Consider the following 23,117-nt stretch of genomic DNA (forward strand, 5'->3'; position numbering starts at 1 on the left):
ACAAACTTAAACAAGACATAATAAAAAAAAACATATATAATTAACACTCAATTACTAGTTTCTTTGAGTGTTATAATCATTCCATATAGTTGATGCAATCATTTCTCTTTTTGTTATCCACTTCCTATTCTCTTCCATTTCCTCCCGTTGACTTAAGTTGATTGTTCATCTAATTGGTTCACTTTCTGAACATATTTCTTCCATAAGAAAGTCATAAGGATCAACTCTCATTATGTGATTATGAATAATACAACATGCAAGCACAACATCTACTTGTGTTTCATAAGACCAAAAAGATTTTCTATCAATTAATCTAAAACGAATCTTCAAAATACCAAACCCTCGCTCAATAGCGGTTCTCAATGAAGAGTGTCGAAAATTAAATAGCTCCTTTTTATTTTCTAGTGAACATTCTGTAAACTCATTCAGGTGATATCAAACTCCACGAAAAGGAGAAATGATTCCTTTTTGAATACCATAACCAACATCACCAAGATAATATTTCCCTACAAATTAAAAAAAAAAACCTATTACTATCTTTATGTAATAAGACATTTTATATGTTTATTGCATATAATACATACTTTATTATATACCTTCTGGAATTTTTAGACCATTAGGTCTTGATAATGCATCTCCTAAAACCCGTGAATCATGGGCACTTCCTTCCCAGCCAACTAAAACATATATAAACTTCAAATCAAAAGTTATAGCTGCTAAAACATTTTGTGTTGTTCCTTCTTTTCGACCTCGAAACTTTCCTTGAATCTCAACAGGAACATTTGCAGGAACATGGGTACCATCAATTGCTCCCACACAATCCTATATAAACATGAAAAAATAATTTATAACCTTTTCTTCTAGATGTAATTAATTAATGTATAAAAATATTGGTATTGTTTTCATACCTTAAAATAAGGATAGAATCTTCGATTATTCATTATCTTTGCTGGAACTGTATCCTCTGGATATTTAATAAGGTGTTTGTATAACTTAAGAACTGCTTTTAAAACAATTCTAAAGTAACGATGGATAGTTTCAACAGACTTATAGTATATACCACTAATAACACAAAATCTTTGGTTTTGGCCTACAATTTGTAAGAACACAATTACTTGCTCCCTAATAGACACATTTTGAGTTGATCGTAATAGGTCACGACTTGTGAGAACATCACACAATCTATATAAGACAACAGGTTTCACACGAATTTGTTTAACGCGTTGTCTATCACCTCGATTCAAAATGCTGTCAATATAGAATTCTCTTTGAGCAATTGCATTTATACGTGGTTCTCTTGGTATATAAATTTTATTTCTTTCTTGTTCAATAATAGCTATCTCTGTAGCTATCACAGTTGTAGCTGCTCCCATACGTGCTGCATGAATTATCTTACTATCCATAACATGAAAGTGAAGTTTTCTGATAACAAAACCTAAAAAATTAGGGAAATAAATATTAAAAAAGCATATAAAATACTTCCACAATCAATACAATAAATTATGCTGAAAGAAGCTGACAATGTATAATAGTTATGGCAATGATATCTGATTCCCTAAACAAACAAGGTCTTAAAATATATTATTTAAGACCATAAAATTCAATTTCTCGATGATAAAACCATTTTGAAAATTATACAATTCATAAGTTCACAACAATCAATAGACATTGCGCAATGAAATCCATATAATTACCGGTATAGTCCTACAAATTTATCCATAAGTAACAAATATAATCAAACACTAATCATATATTAATCAAAGCAAACTAAAACACAAATTTATGTTTATTATTCTGTTATAATTCCCCTTATTAAACTTATAATTCCATTCCCCTCTCCCATTCCCCCTCCCTCTCAGTCGATTCCCCTCTCCCATTCCCCTGTTCCCTGTTCCCTCTCCCTCTCGATCGATTCCCCTCTCGGTTTCTCTCATTCTCCCATTCTCCCATTCCCCTGTTCCCTGTCGGTTTCTCTCATTCCCCTTCCCCTGTTCCCTCTCGGTTTCTCTCGTGCCCCTATTCCCTGTCGGTTTCCCCGTGTTCCCTCTCTGTTTCTCTCGCCATTTGTGCACAAAGAAGCAAATATTCAAGACAAAGAAGCAGGATAAAGATCAAAGATTCAAGGGGCAACATGGCTCTTCCTTCCTAGTTCTCCTCCCTCTCTCCCCCGACTACTGTTAAAAAAAAGAAGAGCAAAGGTTGATTTTCAACGCTTCCACCCGGGATATGGTGGCTGGATCCGGGGATGGGGTAACAAGGAGGGGCTGCTTTTTGCTGGGGAAGATTGATTAACACGGTTTGGGGATTTTCAAGTGCCTCTCTCTGTGCACTTGATTTGGTTTGTTTGGTTAGAATAAAACTACTGAATATGAGTGATGAAGAAAAAACTGTCATGAAAAAATTGTGTTTTTTGTGGCTTGCTTGATGAATTTTAGCTGTGTTATGAAAATGTTATGGAAAACATATGATAAGTAGCAAATTTATCAAGAATAGGGAAATGGATTTATGCCATAATTTTTACAGATCTACGAAGAAGATAAAAACATAAAGGAAATAATAGAGGAAAAAAAATACCTGAAATCAATTGTTCAAGCGAAATGCTTCAATTGTCCAGAGAAATGCTTCTGCAATTATTCCTGCCTCCAATCGTTTTTGAAGAGAGAGAGAGAGAGACCATGATTTGTGAAAATGAGTGTAATAAAAAAAAGAAAGTGTTTTCCTTTCTTTATCAGAAGGAAAACACTTTCCTTTGATAAAACGACTTTTTTATGTTGACTGGAATTAAGTTTTCATTGACTACTTTTCCATATTATTACCAAACATGGAAAAGTAAGGAAAATGAATTCCAGGAATTCGTTTTCCTTGAAACAAACAAGGCATTAGTTGTTCCTTATAATTTTAAAAGTGTGGGGGTGAACATTATGCAGCCGTACTATTTATCCCTTCATTTTTTACCATAAATGACATCATTTACCTATTTTTTTTAGGTTTGCTATAAATTTAAGAGGGGAAAATATTAAACTCGGTTGAGTTCATGGTTCAGGTTCACCCTAAATAAACTAAAGTGTGTGAGGTGAACACTGTGCAGTTGCACTGTTCACCCTCTCATGTTTTACCATGAACGACATTTTGGGTTTCCTATAAAATTAAAAGAAAAAAATATTAAATCCGGTTAAGTTCATGGTCTTGATTCACTCTAAATAAACAAAAGTGTGTGGGGGTGTACACTATGCAAACATATTATTCACTCCCTCGTGTTTTACTGGACATCACTAATCATCGTTTTTTTTTTAAGGTTTTGCTATAAATTTAAAAGGAAAATGTGTGAGGTGAACACTGTGCAACTACATTATTCACCACCTTATATTTTACCATGGACTACATTATTTATCTTTTTTTAGGTTTGCTATAAATTTAAGGAAAAAAATATTAAACTCGATTGAATTTATAGTCTAGATTTATCCCACAAGTTTTACTGTAGGTGACACTATTTATTTATTTTTTTTAAATATTTTATTTTTATTTTTTTAAATTAATCTTAATTTTATTTATATTTATATTTAAATTAATATCTTTTCTCTCTTTTATATTATTTAGAAAGTGTAATGATTATTTTTTAATTATATTTAGAAAATTTTTATAATTAATTTATAAATTTTATTTTTATAATTTTTTTAATAATATTTCTCCTTGCATATTATTATTTTTTTAATTAATTTAATATATATATATATATATATTATCATTTAAATTAATAAAAAAAATTATTTTAATTAACAAAAACAACTGCATAAATGTTAACATCTTCTTCTTCTCTTTCTTCTTGTGCTCATGGTGACTCTAACCGTCACCTGAAAAAAAATCAACACAACAGTTCGTTTTATTTTCTCTTTTCATTATGTTCTTTAAGTTATGTTTCTCAATCAATTTCTTCTTCGTCTTCGTCTTCTTCTTCTTCTTTTTCACAAATGGTTCCTGATGTGGTTGGTTGTCTTCCAAGGTTAAGAGAACGAGAGAAATTTTGCTGGGTTTGTTGGTTGGAGGGAATGCAGCGTCAGTTCTATGGGTCACGGCTGGAAATGAAGGAGATGGAGGTTGGTTCCTCTGTTGTCGTGACTCTCATGGGTTGGAGGAGCTACCACCATGGGAGATGTTGACAATGGGTGTCGTGTCTGTCGGAGAAAGGAAGTTGGATAAACTAAAATTCATGCTTCTTTCTTTTTACCATATTTTTTCTTCTCTTTATTTATTCTCTCTATAGGCTATAGCTGCTACTGTTACCATGTGGGAGAGAATAAATGGTTAACCAAAGCTGCTGGCGTTGGCTTGCAATGGTGGGTACGAGGCAGCTGTTGATGGCTCTACTCACAGTGACCGACAGTGATAACAATGGATAAGAAAGGGAGAGAGGTTTTTCAACAGTGATAGAGGAAGAGAGAGAGGCTGTTGATTTGTGTATTGGTTTTAGCTTTTCTTTGGTTTTTGAAGCTGACGAATGGTCTTGTGAAGGACTGGGCTGATTTTGGGTAATGACTGAAATTGAGAAGAAAAGTAGACTGGTTATGTTGAAAAGGGGAGGCTTAACCGGCGATGGGTGCTAGACAGTGGGTTGGTGGAGCTCGTAGCGTCTCTCTGGTTAATGGTTGTGAAAGGGAAGGTGGCTATGGTGGGTGATGAATGACTTTTTAGGTTCTTTCTTGTTTTTAGAGAGAGAAGGCACATGAGGGAGAGAGATTCTTTTTTTTTTTTTTAATGTGTACTGGAGAGTGAGGAGGGAGCATGGTTTTTTGGTGTCTCTTGAGAGGGTGTGGAAAAATGATTTTTGACCCTTTTCTCTTCTTTTGTTTTTTTGGTCTCCCCTTATAAAATTCTTTCCCCTTTATTTTTGGTACCACATTCACTCAATTTATATTGTAATTTCTTTGGCTTAACATGGTGAATTGTTTTTAAGTGCTAAAAAAAGAAAACAAAAAAAAATATATAAAATAATTAGACCCAATGCTCGTAATAACAAGCCAGGGACGCGAATCATTATTTTTTATCAATCAACTTATTTTTCAGTCACTCAAAATACTTGAGAAACACCCAACAAGCCTCAATAAACCCACTTGTGCTTTTAAAATAGTAAAATTTGATTAAAAACTAAAAAATTAAATCGAGATCATAAATTTTTTAAAGTTTCAATTTAAATTTTTAGGTAAAAAATCATTACCATTAATCACTTCAACTTGACCACTTCAATTATTATAGCCGTTGAATTCATACAATCAAATACTTTAATCACCCTCTTTTATTCATGAGATGAAATAAATGATAAAATAAATTTTAGAATCAAAATGATAATGATAAAAAATTGAAATTAGATATATATATTGTCTTGAGTTCTTTTAATTTTATAGATCTCCTATAATTTTAAGGTTAATTTCATTCTATTGAACTAGAAAGGAACTAAGTGAAAAAAAAAAGAAAGAATGAAGAACTTAACTATTCTCCATAACAAACCCTGGATGTTTGCTCATATCAAACCTTAATTGTTTAGTTAATTAATAATAATGTGTAAATTGGCTAAAAAAAAATCTGCTATCGTTATAAACTTATAATTGAAAAAAAATAAGAGAGAAAACTCACTAAAAGACAAATTACAACCCAAAAAATTGAGTTTTCAAAAACTTTGATTTTTTTTATTTTAAATTTAGTTTTTTAGTATTTTTGGAACTAATATAAAAATAATTTTTAAAAAATATTATTAATTGTTTTTTTAAAAGCAGTCCACAGTCACCCTCTGCAGGCATACTGAATAGAGAATAGGAAATAGGAGCAACAAAATACTTCCAAAGAAAAAAACGTCAAACCCCGACAACTCCCGCCATTTCCCCTCTCCATCGACTAGCTTCCCACCACTCTTCCTCTCTCTAAAAAAGCACATAAACAGACGCGCCACCCGCAATCGTCCACCACTCCTCCAATTGATGCTCAGGCTCCGTCCATGTGTCTCTATACGCTCCATTTACTCCACGCGCCACTCCAAACTGCTCTCTCCTCTCATTCCCTCTCTCTTCTTCTCTAAATCCCCATCATTTCTAAAAACCCACACTCTCTATCTAAACCCTAATTCCACAATGTCCTCCTCTCGCCCCTCCGCCTTCGATGCTCTCATGTCCAACGCACGTGCCGCCGCCTCCGCTAAGAAAAAAACCCAACCCCAACCCCAATTAAAATCCAGCTCCCCCAAAAAACGCAAAACCCTAGACCATCCTCAAAACCCTGATAAAACCCTCAATTCCGTACAAAATCCTCAAACTGATGAATCTAAAAAGCTAATTAACACTCCAGATTCATCGAATGAGCCTAAATCAGAACCAAATCCTAGGTCTGATAGCTTATTAAAAGTCAATGAATCGAATAAACTGAGAGTTGAGGATAAAAATACGGAGTTGAAGAGCAAGACTGTGTTGTTAAAGAAGAAAGCCGGGGATTTTAAGCCGGAGATGGTGGCTAATTGGGAGAAAGGAGAGAGGGTTCCGTTTATATTTGTTTCTTTGGCTTTTGATTTGATAGCGAACGAGACAGGGAGGATTGTGATTACTGATATTGTTTGTAATATGTTGAGGACTGTAATGGATACTACTCCGGAGGATTTGGTGGCTGTGGTTTATTTGTTAGCTAATAAGGTTGCCCCTGCGCATGAGGGAGTGGAACTTGGGATTGGGGAAGCTTTGATTATTAAGGCGCTGGCGGAGGCGTGTGGGAGGAAAGAGAAGGAGGTTAAGAAGCAGTATAAGGTGATTGCTTTTTGTGGTTGTGTTGGTGGTTTCGTGTTTTGTTAGAATGAAATAAGAACTGAAAATGAATTTTTCTGTTAATTATTTATATGATTGCATCATTTAAGTTATACTGTTCAGTTTTTGCTAGTGTGAAGATGATTTTAGTTGCCTGTGTAAAGATACTTCTTGAAACATGCACTTTAACTTAATGTTAAAAAAGAATAGGTGATGCTACAGAAAAGTTTGTTGAGCTAATCAAATTGCAAAAAAGCGAAAAGGGTTTGGGATGGAATCATAAATAAGAGAAATTTTTCTATGAATGCTTTAGATATAGTTTTTATTAATTCTTCCATTGGACTTGCTGAAAAATGATTTTTTTTTATTGATGCTTTTATTGAAAACAGAAAGGAAAAATCATGTCATACTGTGAAATTAGCTGCACACTTTGCTTTCTTGAATGCCAAATTTAACATTTTGGATTTGCCATCTGGTTTATCAAGGAGACTTGATGTGCACAAGTAATAACTATTAATATGCAGCACAAGTAGCTTGATTATTTATCTGACATATTCATGAAATCTACTCTAAGAAACTGCTAATGAGATGCACATATAATAGAGGGCACTGGCTTTTATCATCTGAGTTGTTTCAGTTACACTTTCAATAACTCATTTTTGAATTTTGTAACCCTGGGTTTTTTGAATTTTGGTTGGGATTGTTATTCAAGCTCATTTTTGCTTTATGCATGTTATTTTCAATTGGCAGGACTTGGGAGATTTGGGCCTTGTTGCAAAAGCAAGTCGGTCATCCCAATCTATGATGCGCAAGCCTGATCCATTAACAATTACTAAAGTTTTCAACACATTTCAACAGATTGCTAAGGTACTCTCTACACTTAAGTTTTACTTCTTGATACCTATGAGTTTGGAACCTTTGTTCACTTGGGCACGGTTAACTTTCTTTTTGCAAGCAGGAGCAGGGGTTGCATTATTGATGCATTTGTTTTTGTAGAATTTTTATTCTGATGTATGAATAAGCTTTAGCCTTCATATCGGTGGTGTTTGTGCAAGAAAATCGCCATGCATTGCTGTAATTTTCATACATTTTCCTATCCCACCACTATAGCATATTACTAGTCCAAAATAAAGAATAGAAAGAACATTGCGCATGACCTTTGGTCAGAACTCAGAATCAATCATGTTTGTGAGTTAGTTCATGACTTGTGATGTCCCTTGAAAGAAGTAGTGCATTAGAATTTATAGAGTAAAACAAATGTAATTTTTTTCTTTCAGTTTTGGCTTTTTTTTGGATCCACTCTTTCCTCTATTAGGCCATTAGGCAGCACAGTTTATCGTTTACTAAACAAGAAAAGAATACAAAGAAACATCATTTGGAGAATAATGTGCTGGAGAAGGATATACCCACTTTCCTGTGGGAAGTAAGTTAAACAATATAGCTTAATTTAACCAACTTACCTTATTTTCTGCAAAATATTAATAGGAATCTGGGAAGGATAGTCAAGACAAGAAAAAGAACCATATCAAGGCACTTCTTGTTGCAGCCACAGACTGCGAGCCTCTGTATCTAATTCGTCTGCTTCAGGTCATGATTAAAACATGTTTTCAGATCTTTTTTTTCTTATGTTCATTTCTTGTGGTCTAACCTTTAAACCTTCCTTTGGAGTCATTTTGCAGACAAAGTTGAGAATTGGATTGGCAGAACAGACTCTTTTGGCTGCCCTGGGACAAGCTGCTGTATATACTGAAGAGCATTCTACTCCTCCTCCACACATTCAGTCTCCTTTAGAAGAGGTAAGTTGAGGACATGCAGAAAGATAGACTAAAGAAAAAAAAAAGAATGCTTTAACAAAATCTAAAAACAAGCACCCTAAAATTAACGCATGTCAATCACATTTTCTGTAAAAGAGTTAACTGCTGGACGCAGGAACATGGTGGGGTTATATCTCCCAAATAGATGAGACTCTTCATTCATGATGTGAGCCTATGTTTTGAGGTCTTGGGTACATTATAAAAGTTACGACTTCTTGTTATCTGTGAAGATGATAACAGTATTTCCTTACCAGATAAATTGCAAATGCATCATGAAAACTTGTTTCCAGCTGAATAGCCTTGTGACATAACTCTTTTGGTAATTTCCATATAATTGATACTGATTACACTTACATGTTAATAATCATTACCTGGATTATGATGAAGCAATTTAGACTTTAGGGATATGTTTGGTGCTTGGCTTGAGCACATCGTCTTAGGTATGTGATTAGCTTGAGCAGTTTGGCATATGCACGAGACTGAGGCTTGGAGGTATGGGATTCAAGTTTTGAAATAGCAAAAACTAGATGTGCTTCAGCTCCTTGTACATAATCCGTATAAAAAAGCAATAAGAAGGTGTCATTGCTATGCAAGGTAATGTGAAGGAATAGACTCCCAATTTTCTGAAATGGATTGTTATCTAAACACATTGGAGACAAGTTATCACATGGTTTCATGAAAACCTACTTTTAAGATTCCAAAACTTGAAATATGATGGAATAACATGCAATCATTATTTGATCAAGCAACACTGATATATTGTGGGGATCTAATGACAAACTGGCATCTCCTTGTGGTTTTGGAATGCATATTAATGATCATCAAGTCTGTTCATGCATTGACATCTTATCTTCTTGGAAGTTTGACTGACATCTCTCTAAGGCTTGAGAAAGTCCAAACTCTAGAGACATCTAATCAATACAGTGGTAAACTAATAGTCAATGCCAAAGGGAAAGAGTACAGGTTGTTGTCATCTCCTTATAACCTACATATAGTTATCAGCTAAATTTTGAAGGATTTAGGGAAATGGCCAACATGTCCTAGAGATTGTGGTAAACAATAATCTCCTTATGAGTAGCTTGCATGCATATTACTAGTATTTTGTGAGCAATTATCTATGTTGTATTTTGAATTTTTTGGTAACATGCTAATGGTTGGGGCTTTCGAGTCAACGAATTGGATTCATTTATCAGCATTTTCCTTTTCCATATGAAGTGATTTGATGGTTGTAGTTATCCTACAATATTTTACCCACCAAAAAGTGGACTTTTTTGTCACTTCCAAAGATAAGGTTGGAGACTGTACCACACAATGCTTCAACTTCAAATGCTTATGTTTTGCTGCCTCAATGTTTCTTGGAATTTTCATTTTTTTATATGTATTTCAATGAGAGGTATACTGAGGACCTTCTTTCTTTGTTCTAAATCCTTAATCCTCTATGCTATTTTAAGAAGCCAGACAAAAGTATTTGGATTTTGTAGGGGTCTGGTACCTTTATTTGCAAATCTTGCTTAAAACTAAGATTCTGGTTTGGTTGATGGTTCCTTATAGGATAAAAACTAACAATTTAGTACAAGCTTGCAGGCTGTTTAGGGCATTGTCACCTTTATATGGACATTATGTCAGGACACCTTTTCCTAGGATGTTCTATTAATTAGGATGTGTGGATTAGGTTGTTTGTTTTTGGTGGTGAACAGTGGATCTTCCCTTCTGAGCTTGGAGGTTATTGACAATTTTCATGCAGTTTGGGATCACAAACATTGGAAGATTCTTCTTAACTTCGCTTTCTATTGTGTGATTTAGAGTGTTTGGATTTTTTTGTGATTTAGAATGTTTGGAAAAAAAAATATAGCAAAACTTTTAAGAACCAAAATTTTGAGGCACCTATTTGTCAAGGTCGGTCCTTGACAATGGAGGTTGATAGTGAGAAAAGAGATTAAGAAATAGAGAAATAGAGGGAGGAAGAAGTTCTGCAATTACAGAAAAAGATTCTTACTCAATGACTTGGTTTACACGTTTTCTACACCATGTATTTATACCTTGAAACTAACCATTGGTTTGCTTATTATTGGCAGTAACTAACTTCCCTAACTGTCTCTAACTACCTCTAATTGAATTAACTAACTATTCCACACATGTCAGTTCTTATTCATCACATGTTAAATGCTCGTGGATTGCTGCTGCAATGGCTCCTACTGCTTTGTTCCTGCTGCTGACATTGTAACTTCTTGATTACATAACAATTACCCCCTCTTTAACATTCTTATGCAAACATATTAGACTATAGCACCAAACCCATCACTACTGCCCTTTTGTCTCTCTTGATCAACTTCCTATCCAATATTGCTACTGGAACAATTTTCACTCTCCCAGCATGATCCATTGTAGGTAGGGTAGTGGTAGTCACTTCCTTTTCACTCAATTTCTTCTTGAGGAGCGAAACATGAAAAGCTAGGTGTACAATAACATCTTCTGGCAATTCCAATTTATGAACTATCGAACCAATCTTCTGTAATACCTTGTATGGACCATAGAACTGTGGATTGAGCTTGAATTGCTTTCTCAAAGCTACACTTGATTGGCTGTAAGGTTGTAACTTCAAGTAAACATAGTCCCATGCTTTGAATTCCCTGTCAGTTCTATGTTTATTTTCCACTTGCTTCATTCTGTGTGCTGTCTTCTTTAATTGCTGCTGTAAGAAATGGTCCTCTAAATTCTATTGGTTATCACCTCCTCCACTGCAGCTACTGGACTAGATTCTTGAGTGGTCCATTCCCTTTGTGGTGGTAGGTACCCAAACAGTGCTTGAAAGGGGCTCATATTGATAGAAGAATGGAAACTTGTGTTGTACCACCAGCCAATGACAACCTTTTGAACCACCTTTTTGGTTGATATATTGTCATACATCTAAGAATTCCAAACATTGATTAACTTGTTCTGTTTGTTCATCAGATTGTGGATGATAAGTAGAACTCATGTTCAATTTAACTCGTTTTCTTGAATAATTCTCTCCAAAATATGCTGGTAAACAACTTATCTCTGTCTGTTACTATGGATGTTGGAAGGCCAGGAAATTTGTATAGATGATCCATGAATAATTGAGCTACCTCCTGAGTTGTGAATGGATGAGACGTAGCCACAAAATGCCCAAACTTACTGAATCTGTCGACCACCACCATAATAGTGTCCTTCCCTTCAGACCTTGGTAGATCTTCTAAGAAATTCACTGTAAAATTTCTCCAAGTTTCTTTTGGAATTGTTAGAGGTTGCAACAACCTAGGATATGCATTTCTCTCAAGCTTTGCCTGCTTATAGATTTCACGTTCCTCAACAGCTTGCATAACCATTTTCTTCATGGATGGCCAATAGAATGAGGATTTTAACCTTCTATAAGAGTTTTGAATTCCAGCATGATCACCAAGATAGGAATCATGAGCTGCCAGTACTATTATGCTCCTTAAGTTTCCATATGAGCCGATCACAACCCTACCTTTGAATCTCAAAATACCTTCTAGCAATGTATACTGTGGCCAGGTATAGGGATTCACTAGCTTTTCCACTAATACTACATGCACCAAAGGATCATTTTTATAAGTCTCTTGTATCTCCTTATGCCAAGCTGGTACAATGGTAGTAATTACGCTTGAGCTTCCATGTTGAACCCCATCCATCTTGGTAGAATCATTAATATCCTTAGTGACAAGCCTTCTTGATAATGCATCTACAGCTAGGTTCTTTTTCCCTTTCCTGTATAGGATTTGATAGTTGAGTTCCAACAGCTTGGTCAACCCTTTTCGTTGCAAGAGTGTATGCATCTTCTGTTCCAGAAGATACCTTAGACTCTTATGGTTTGTTTTGATAACAAACTGATTATGCTCTAAGTAATGCCTCCATCGGTCTCTTTTGATAGAATCTCTGATTTCTATTATTTTTCCTCTGAACTGGATTGTGAGAGAGCCGAAATAAAATTTATTAAGAAATTTAATAGGTTTCCAGTTTTTCTGGTTTTTAAAATCTTTTTAATATACTAATATAAAGATATATCTTAAAAAAAGGACATTTCATTATATTTTTAACTGAAAAAAGTTTCTTTTTGAAAACCATTGTTTCCACTGCCATTAAGATTGCTATATACTCCTTTTTGTAAATTGATAGTCCCAAGTGTTTTGTACCCAATGCCTTATTGAAAAAGGCTAGAGGTCTTCCTTCCTGACCCAATACAACTCATAGTCCATTAGTGCAAGCATTAGTTTCCATCACAAAGACCTTCCTAAAATCTAGCAATGCTAATACATGTGCTGTGCGCAAGGCTCCCTTCAACCTTTCAAATGTTTCTTGAGCCATTTCATTCCAGCCAAAGATATATTTTTTCAACAGCTCAATTAGTGGTTTACTGATAATTCCAAAATTCTTGATGAACTTCCTGTAGTAACCAGCTAGCCCCAAGAATTCCCTCCATTCCTTAATTGTGTGTCGTGCTGGCCATTCTTGGATTGCTGCAGTTTTTTTAGGATCAATGACTACAACATTTCCAGAGATAATATGTCCAAAATACTCTACTTTCTTCCCACAGAAGGTATACTTTTGATTGTTTTGCGAAGAGTTGATTAACTCTTAATTGTTCCAAGACCAAACCTAAGATGATTTGAGGTGTAGTTCTAGTATAGAACTATACGCTAATATATCATAAAAAAAACCAATACAAATTTTCTAAGAAATGGCTCCAATATAGTGTTCATCAGTGGCTGGAGCATTGGTCAATCCAAAAGGCATCACCTTGAACTCATAATGTCCATGGTGTGTCCTAAAGCCGTCTTTTCTACATCTCCTTCAAACATCCTAACCTAGTGATGGCCAGACCTTAGGTCCAGTTTATAGAAGAATTCTGAACCATTAAGCTCATCCACCAACTCATCTATTAATGGAATTGGAAACTTGTTCTTGATAGTTAGATTATTCAGTTGCCTTTAATCTATATAGAATCTCTATGTGCTATCCTTCTTCTTGACTAACAGGACTGGAGAAGCAAAAGGGTTACTGCAGTGCTGGATTATTCCTTTCCTGAGCATATCTTTCACTAATTTCTCAATTTCTTCCTTATGAATGAAGGAACTCTTGTATGGTCTGATATTAACTGGTTCTGCTCCTGGAATTAATGGAATTTTATGATCTAGACTCCCGACAGATGACAATTGAGTAGGTTCTGCAAACACTCTGTGAAATTCCTGCAGTAATGCCTCAATTTTAGGGTGACAAATTGCCTTTTCTGCAACTTCCATAGCTTCCAGAATAAAAAACTGTCCAACAAAGTCATATAATACCTCTTTAAGTTTCTTATGGACCTTATTTACAGTAATCTCTTGTAATTCAGCCTCCTTTCCTATACCTCTCAATTCAATGCTTCTATCTTTCTTGAATGAAAATTTCATTCTCATGAAATCAAACAAAATAGGTGAGTACCCTCTTAACCAATCCACTCCCAATACAATGTCACACCTCCTTAGTCTCAAAATTCTAAGATTTGCATGGAACTCATAATCTTGCATGAACCACTGAAATCCTGGACTGTAACCATCACACTTCATAATGTTTCCATTAGCAACAGTAATTGCCAACGCTGTTGTTTTTACAATCACAACCTTAATTTTGCAGCATCACTTGCTCATCAATGAAGCTAAGAGTGCTTCCACTATCTATTAGCATCACCAACTTCTTTCCTTGACAGCCACCCTTGATTCTGATAATATTATGAGCATATCTATCAGCTAAAGCATGTAAAGACAGTCCATATTCCTTGATTCCATCTTCTCTTATTGCCTTTTCATTTTCCTGTTCTTCTACTTAAAAGAATTCTTCTTTACAATCCTCCAATCCTTCTATCATGTTTAGTCTTTTGTTACACATCTATGGCCAGGAGTAAACTTTTCTCCACACTTAAAACACAATCCAAGTTTCCTTCTTTGTTCATAAAGATTATCAGATGCTAGTTTATTGTTAATCAATAATTTCCCCTCTTGTTGGTTAAAAACTACCTGACAATTTGCCATAGCCAATCACCGAAGGAGTTCTTGAGAACATCCTATTCTTCTTGGTGATTGCCCTATTATATTCTTCTTGCCATTTAGCCTATTCAAAGGTTTGCAATAATGTAGTTGGCTTGAGAATCTTTAACATAGGCTTGATGTCTTCCTTGAGTCCACTTATAAAACTGGACATAATAAGCTTTAGGTAAAGAGGAATTAAGTACACTCATTAAAGACTTAATTTTCTCCAACTTATCCATATATTCGTCTACACTTTTTTCTTGTTCTAGCTTGTTGAACTCTTCCACCACATCATTTTGACAGCCAAATCATATACATATTGCTTTTGTGAATTCATCCCAGTTGGATAAATCATTCCTTCCTACCAAGAACCTTTCATAACAAATCTTAGCCTTTCCTTCCATGTATAAGGCAACAATCTCTACCCACTAATGAACATGTATGAAATGCATTTTAAAGAATCTCCTATATTTTTTGATCCAACCACAAGGGTTCTCTCTATAAATTAGGCAGGTCTACCTTTGGCAAGGCTATATTATACCCTGTCCTGCTTCCTTCTTGGATTTCTAAAACATCTCCCCTATTGCTATTCTGGTGAAAGGAATTGTTTCCTTCCAGAGTGGTTCCTTCCCTTCTTCCATGCTCTCAATCCATGTTAGCCTTGAAAGAGTTAAAATTTGATAGCATATTAGCCTTGAAAGATTTCAAAGTTGATAGCACTGTATCCAATTATAATTGCAATTGTTCCACCTCTATTCTAATCCTTTGTATTTCTTCATTGGTGTGTTTATTGTGCTCTTCTAGAGCTTTTATCTATTATTGTCTTCCATGGTGAGTTAGAAGTATTTGTGTGGATCTTCTAGAGCTTTGACACCAAATTGTCAAGGAAGGTCCTTGACAATGGAGGTTGTTAGTGAGAAAAGAGATTAATAAATAGAAAAATAGAGGGAAGAAGTTCTGCAATTACAGAAAAAGATTCTTATTCAATGACTTGGTTTAAATGTTTTCTACACCATGTATTTATACCTTGAAACTAACCATTGCTCTGCTTATTATCGGCAGTAACTAACTTCCCTAACTGTCTCTAACTACCTCTAACTGAATTAACTAACTATTCCACACTGGTCAATTCTTATTCATCACATGTTAAATGCTTGTGGATTGCTGCTGCAATGGCTCCTGCTGCTTTGTTCCTGCTGCTGAGATTGTAACTTCTTGATTACGTAACACTATTATACAATACAGGCTTTGATTTCTTGGAGGAGTTTATCTTGCTGATATTCAGCGATTTGTGAGCACTTGTTTTTTAAGATGTTGTCTTTTCATGAGGATGCCTTATTCTTCTCTTTTGTAAATTTGTTTCAATCTTTCTTAATAAATTTATTCGTATTCTGTTTTCAGTTTGTTTCTTCTAGGATCTTGTGTATAAGATGTAAAAGTTTCCAGTCATTGTTTGTGTTGAGTAGTTATGACTTTTAAGAGGTATCTGGAGTAATTGCTGGAATCCATTTTAGGATATGTAACCAATATTTGAAACTTGACAGTTTTTCTATATCTTTTATTTTATTTTATTTTTCCTTGACTTTGGTGCTATATAACTGTGTATGTAACAGGCTGCAAAGATTGTTAAACAAGTTTACTCTGTGCTTCCTGTCTATGATAAAATAGTCCCTGCTCTTCTTAGTGATGGCGTATGGAATCTTCCCAAGACATGCAGCTTCACACCTGGTGTTCCAGTTGGACCTATGCTGGCAAAACCAACCAAAGGGGTTTCTGAGATAGTAACTAAATTTCAGGATATGGAATTCACCTGTGAATACAAGTATGATGGAGAACGTGCCCAGGTGATACTAATTAGTCACACTGCTTTTCTTTTGTTGCTTTAAGCATCCTTGTTTTATGATATAATTTCATTTGCTTGATGCAGATACATTACTTGGAGAATGGTTCGGTTGAGATATATAGTCGAAATTCTGAGCGAAATACTGGAAAATTTCCTGATGTTGTTGCTGTAATTTCCCGGTGAGTTTCATTTCTTATTAGGGATTCCTTTTCTTCTATGATATAGGTGGTCGTTTGTTTGAAACTCCAAGGACTTTTGACATTGGAAAGATTCTATAAATTTAAATGAGTGAGTTTTGCTGCTTTGTACTCAAGTTAAGAGAAGCGGTGGCTACTATATGGATGCTTAAATCAGCATCTTCTATCTCATTTACTGCAATGGCTACAGATTGTGCTCTGCAATTTTGAAGCCTTTAGTATTTTTCTTACTTTCCTCATTTTTTAGCAACATCTAGTAAGTTTGTTGCAACGCCTATTCCTTTTTTCATGTCCTCTATAAGGTAGTCTTCTATTTCCTTGCATACAATCTTGAATAAATCATATGTTCTTCAAATTGTTGTTCAGAATTCTAAATGCAATCTTACCTGGATAATTATATTGTATCTTTACACACACACACACACACACACACACACACACACAAGATTCTTCATGCTTACATCTGGTTTATTATGAACTAAATTTCATCAAGAGATTTATTCTCTTTGTCTGGCACTATACTCTCTGATGACCATAGTTAGTGGTTTTCTAATTAATTGTTTGTAATTGGTAGTTGCTAATGCTTACTTTCTTTGCTCAGATTAAAGAGGCCCTCGGCAAGCTCATTTATTCTGGATTGTGAACTAGTTGCGTATGATAGAGAAAAAAAGAAAATTCTCCCCTTCCAGGTAATTTATGATCAATTGAAGTATTTTGTTATTTGTATAAAACACTACCACTTCCAAGTAATACAATATATATTTTTTGTTGTTCATATTTTCGTGGAAGACTGACTTTGTGAATTCAAACTTGATAATTGCTTAAATATTGTTATTTGAATTCTTTGAATGTTCTGATATTGTAAATCCTGTATAGCATAAGGAATAAACAATGAAAATGAATCTCCTTTTTGCTTCAATGATATAACTGGATTTGTAAAATACAATATACATTTATTCATGTCAAAAATAGCTGTTGGGCGATAAGAATAGTGACAGGACTAATATTAAAGAAGGGCAGAGTAGGTCACTATGCCTATTCCTACTTTAAGTGAAAAGTCAAATCCCTAAGCTGGTTGACTTGTTTGTTTGGTTGTACTTTTTTCTCTGAATGTTGCATAAAATAAATCTAGATGGCCACCAAGTATTGGGATTCATGCTCTTTTGAGTTAAGATGGATAAAGCTTTAATTTGTATGTCTTTGTGCAGATCCTTAGCACCCGGGCCCGAAAAAATGTGGTGATGAGTGATATCAAGGTTAATGTTTGCATATATGCCTTCGACATGTTGTATCTTAATGACCAACCACTTATTCAGAAAGAACTGAAAGTTCGTAGAGAGGTACAAGGTTTTCATTACTGGTCATTTAGTTCATGTATTTGTTGCAGTCTTTCTACTATTTGGTAATAAAATTTGTCAGAGGCTAGGGTTTCTGAAGTGAGAACTTTTAATAGTATTGCTTTCACATAAAACTAAAACAAATATTCTGTGTTGAAATGTATCTGAAATACGTGTTAAGGTAGGATTGCAAAGTCCATTTAGTGTGTATTTTTTTCATACTTGTTGACATTTAAGTTCGGTATATATTGTCAAATTGTCAATCCTTTTAAATTGCAGTATTAACTCTAAATATTTTCTGTATTGCTTTTGGTGGTGCAATACTTGGAGCTCCCCCTTCTCTCTGTTTCTCTCAAATAATGATTTTTAGTTGTAGTGGTAACCCTTACTAATGTCATCAGGGTGACAATGTGAAGGTATTGTGCATATTCTAACTGCAATCAATGGACAAAGAGCCTTTCAAAAGCCTGTAGGGCTGGCCCATTTCACAATAAAATTGTTTTTGTAATTTGTCATAAATATTGTTGTTTTATTTCTGCTAGGGCTATTCTAAGAATACTGATTAGCTCTAAGGAAAGAGCCATCCTCTTTTAATGCTATTTGATTTTGCATGCAACATAGATGGATTGGAGCAATTTTTATGATTAAAAGCCCACTCCATTAAAATTAATCTGGAATCAATTAACAAATAATTTAGGAGGTTGTGAGGAATGAGTTGTCGATTTTCTTTGCTCCATTTCTAATTTTGATAAAAAATTCCTTTGTTCTACTATACTTCATTCATTTTACTCCATTTTTTTTTGGACTTGAATTCTCGGCCTATCATACACACAGACAGTGCAATAGTGTCTTTCTATGTGAGATAAATTAGTGCTGACATGCTGCATAAATATCTGTTTTAATATAGGAATTGATAAGCAATATGAAGCATGCTTCAAGGCTCCTTTTCATTTCTTAGAAGTCTGGGATCTTGGGTTATATAATTAACCTGTAAATTAGCTGCCCTTGTAATCATTTTCCTATATAATTATTCATATTGATGATTGGTTTTGAGAGAATTTATTAAATTTATTAAAGCATGCATGACATTCTATTATAGGATTTCTCTATGTATACATAGTCGTCATCCCTTTGTCCATAAACATTCTATGAAGTAAAGAATGTGCTGCCAACGAACTTCCACCTATATTTTTCTTATTTGGCTTGGATGTATTCATCTGCTCAAGTCAGAAAATACTGATGTATTGATACTGATGGTCCCATGACTTTGGACCTGTATAGCATCTTTACAGTTCATTCGAGGAAGAACCTGGATTTTTTCAGTTTGCAACTGCAATAACATCAAATGATCTTGAAGAGATACAAAAATTCCTCGACACTGCTGTTGATGCCAGGTCATTATCTCATTTTTTTTACCATTTTCAGTTGACAACTGAACATGAACCTGATTTATACATGTATGTGTTTTTAGCTGTGGTTATCAAATATGAAAATTTGGTATTGCTGCAAGGGCTTCTCTATCTTTTATCGTAAGTTTTTGAGGTGGAAGTTCTGACACATCTCATTAACTGCAAGGTTACTTTGAAAGTGATTCTTTGCTCTTGACAGAGATTACTGAGTTTGTGTGGCTTTTTAATCTTTTTTAATGTTATTGGAAAAAAAATAATTCATTTTATGGAAATGGAAAAACGTGGTTTGATTTCTGATTTTCATTTAAACCTTCAAATTTAAAGCTTTCTTGACGAAATATCTCTAATTTTTTTCCCATAGATTTTTATACCTGAACTCATTTTAGTATTCCAAGAAATCTTGAAGCTTATTACTAAAGGCTGCAAAACTTGGGCACAGGAATGTTTCTGAACGCTGGACTCGCTTGTATTATTTGAATGCTGGCCTCACATATTTTATATCATTTTTTTTTGAATGAAGTGAGGCTTGTGTAGAATATAACAATGCTGATGCCTGGAAACTTGCAACTTGATTTATTTTCAAATTAATGTCTTTTGGATGTTGTAAAGTAAAAGTTGAATGTCACAGAAGTTTTTTGAAAGTTCTTCCTTTTTCATGTACATTACAATGACATGCTAAGCTATTATTTACTTTTGGGGTTATTGACTCGTCTTAGTTTGCAGTTGTGAGGGTTTAATCATCAAAACAATGAATAAGGATGCTACATATGAACCTTCAAGGCGATCACATAACTGGCTGAAATTGAAGAAAGATTATATGGAAAGGTAGGATGAATGAATTAGGGTGTTTTCATCCTTATTGCACAGTTTTTGTTTCGGCTAAATTTTTTGAATGTGCGGTGCTCTGCAGTATTGGAGACTCACTAGATCTAGTGCCTATTGGTGCTTTCCATGGTCGTGGAAAACGTACAGGTAAATGTTGAAGCATATACTTCTGTTTCAATGCATATGCAGGCCAGATACAGCCTTGATAACAGAGTGCTTTGATTTTATATTTTTTCTGGTGGGGTTGGGGGTGTTTAGTGGGAGGTATTCTAGTTTCAGGCCACGGCCTTTTTGGTTCATGATGCTATTGTTTGGTTTTTAGGTGTCTATGGTGCTTTTCTCCTGGCTTGTTATAATAGCAACAACGAAGAATTCCAGAGCATATGTAAAATAGGTAACTCAAAAATAATTTTCTGGATTTGTTTCATGTCAATTAAGGTTTTCTTTTTTTTAACAACGATGCCATTCTTTTCTTTTTCTTGCTGTGATGGGCAGGCACTGGATTTTCTGAACAAGTGCTTGAGGAACGTTCTGCTAGTCTCCGTTCACAAGTGATTCCCAAACCAAAGGTACAGTTCTTATGCTTTTTGATGCGACCAGCGAAGTCCTGTGTTTTTACTATGCCAGTTCTAACTTTATAGTTGGTTCCAGTCATACTATAGATTTGGAGATACTATTAAACCAGATGTGTGGTTTGAACCCAAGGAGGTATTTTGATCTACCTTTTCTCATGAAAAATGTTAATGTTGGTTTTATACTATGCTGAGCAGAAGCTCTGTTTCCTTGCTGATTTTGTTTCTGGAAAAAAAAGGTGTGGGAGGTGAAAGCAGCAGACTTGACTATTAGCCCTGTTCATCGTGCTGCAATTGGTGAAGTTGATCCTAACAAGGTTGAATTCATCTTGTTTCCATATTGCTTTATTTAAACAAAATTGGCTCTATGTTGGTAGGGCTGCCTACTTCAGACATATATGAGGCGCATAATGAATTAACTAAAAAATTTCCCCATTAATGGCCTGAACATTTAGACATGTATTTCCATGCATGTGTATTCAGATACCTCCTATTAATGTGATTGCCATATTGTGTGCACCATTTTTTAAATTTCCTGTTTTGCAAAACGGGGTTCAGGCACTTGATGATTACCTTGCCAGGAGGAAAGGTTAAGATTGTTGTACTTGTATGGGTTGTGCTCACTAATTTGTGAGTCATTTTGATGGTTTGGATCCAAGCTTTTCTATCCTCTTTCCTTTAGCAGTTCCTTGTTGTCGAACCAAGCCACAAAAATGTTTTCTGCTTCTTAAACTTATTTCTTGTCTTTCTTGTTCAAGGGTATTTCACTAAGATTTCCACGTCTTGTTCGAGTTCGAGAAGACAAGTCTCCAGAGCAAGCCTCATCATCAGAGCAGGTAATGAATAGTCTTATAGTTGCTGATTGTTTTATGGGAAAAGAAAAAAAAATGGTTTTGTTGGCTAGAACTTCAATTCATGTGTTGCTCTGCATATTTCAGGTTGCTGAGATGTATAATGCCCAAAAGCATAATCATCAAAACAATCAAGATGACAATGATGATGATGATGATTGAAGGATAGGATTCTGATGTGTCATTTCCAGACAAGTTTCCCTGTAAAGACCAGCAATGTTTTGGCAAACCCTTCCCATTCCATAACCCATTGACTCCTTGTCTTCGAGCCTCCATGCTCGAAGGACTGCTCAATCATAACTACCAGATCCGTCCCCCTTTGCATGCTGCACTGAAAAGCAGCCAGAGATTACTTTATTGTAGTTGTATTTGGAGAAAAGAAAATCATGTGTACGCTATTTGAAATTTTGATGATGTACAGTTTGAATTTAGTCAATAATAGGTAATCAGATATGGCTGTTTTGATTATAAAAAAAAGAGAGTAATCTCAAGGCACGCATCTGCATAATGTTAAGAAATTAGTGTTAGTGGTTAGTAATTTGTGAGATATGGAATTTGTATTATCATGATCGAATGAATTAGTCATCGCTATAAAGAGTAAATGCTCTGGTAAAGCTTTTTCTTAATGCTCAGATACTCTGAAGGTCTGAAGAAGGATTTCAAGGACGTAGCTCTTGATATTCAAAGTATATTATAGATCGTCTCCCAAGGATGCTAATCAAAAAGGTAATAGTTAAATGTCGTAGTTATTACATAAAATTTTTAATTTCAATTTCTTGCAGATCTTATTTTTCCAATTTCCACATTAAACACATGTTATGCAACAAATAGCTAGGTTCAGGGACCTGAGCGAACTTGAAGTCTGTACTGTACTGTACTGTTATTTTTTCCCGCCCCCAACAAATGTCACTGTTCCGTGAAGGAAAAGCTTTGAAAACAGAAGTTGCCCAGTTGTCGAAGGAAGAAGATGGCAGCAAAGAAGCGAGAGAGGAGGAGGGAGAAAACATGGAGTAGGGATATTTCAGTGTGGAGTTTTGGCATTTGGGTGGTGAAGTTAAAATCAAGTGACGTGCATACAATGTGTTTGTTAGAAGTGTGGAAACAGTAGAAGTGCACATGTAATGTGTTTGTTGCTTTGATTGTTAGGAGTGTGGAAACATTCAAACAGCAGTGGTGTCCTTCGTAACTCAGTATAAATGGAAAATCTGACAGTCTAATAAAAAGTGTTTGTGTTTTTATTTAGCTGACTGGTCACTGTGACAAGTTCTCTCTCTGCAGCCTGGAAGATATTTCATCGAAAACAATATCCTCTATTGAAAGACTCCATAAAATGCTTGGATTGCATGATAATGGACTTGCTGCTGTAGCAAGGAACTCCATTCAATGCCCTTTCAGAAGGTGATGCCACTAGTAAAGTTGGTGCATCGTCTGAAACTCCTTCTTGGT

At 34.9% G+C, this 23,117-nt stretch overlaps 1 protein-coding gene across 2 annotated transcripts; it reads left to right on the plus strand.

Annotated features, from left to right (window-relative positions):
- Nucleotides 1–5,791: 5,791 nt before the first annotated feature.
- LOC133680410 (DNA ligase 1) lies at nucleotides 5,792–22,913 on the plus strand. Of its 2 annotated transcripts, XR_009836306.1 has the most exons (18): nucleotides 5,792–6,782; nucleotides 7,530–7,646; nucleotides 8,265–8,366; nucleotides 8,459–8,575; nucleotides 16,251–16,481; nucleotides 16,565–16,659; nucleotides 17,279–17,366; nucleotides 17,886–18,017; nucleotides 19,296–19,408; nucleotides 20,147–20,248; nucleotides 20,334–20,395; nucleotides 20,571–20,642; nucleotides 20,744–20,817; nucleotides 20,900–20,956; nucleotides 21,060–21,137; nucleotides 21,579–21,656; nucleotides 21,759–22,397; nucleotides 22,503–22,913. XR_009836306.1 is itself a non-coding variant. In XM_062103339.1 (17 exons), the coding sequence occupies exons 1-17, from the start codon at nucleotides 5,970–5,972 to the stop codon at nucleotides 21,831–21,833; spliced, it is 2,406 nt and encodes an 801-aa protein (XP_061959323.1). In that variant the 5' UTR covers nucleotides 5,792–5,969; the 3' UTR covers nucleotides 21,834–22,913. The 2 variants fall into 2 exon arrangements, 1 of the variants encoding a protein (XP_061959323.1); XM_062103339.1 differs by having other exon boundaries at nucleotides 21,759–22,913.
- The last annotated feature ends 204 nt before the right edge of the window (nucleotides 22,914–23,117 follow it).

Source organism: Populus nigra, chromosome 19, assembly GCF_951802175.1.
Source record: "Populus nigra chromosome 19, ddPopNigr1.1, whole genome shotgun sequence".
Taxonomy (NCBI): domain Eukaryota; kingdom Viridiplantae; phylum Streptophyta; class Magnoliopsida; order Malpighiales; family Salicaceae; genus Populus; species Populus nigra.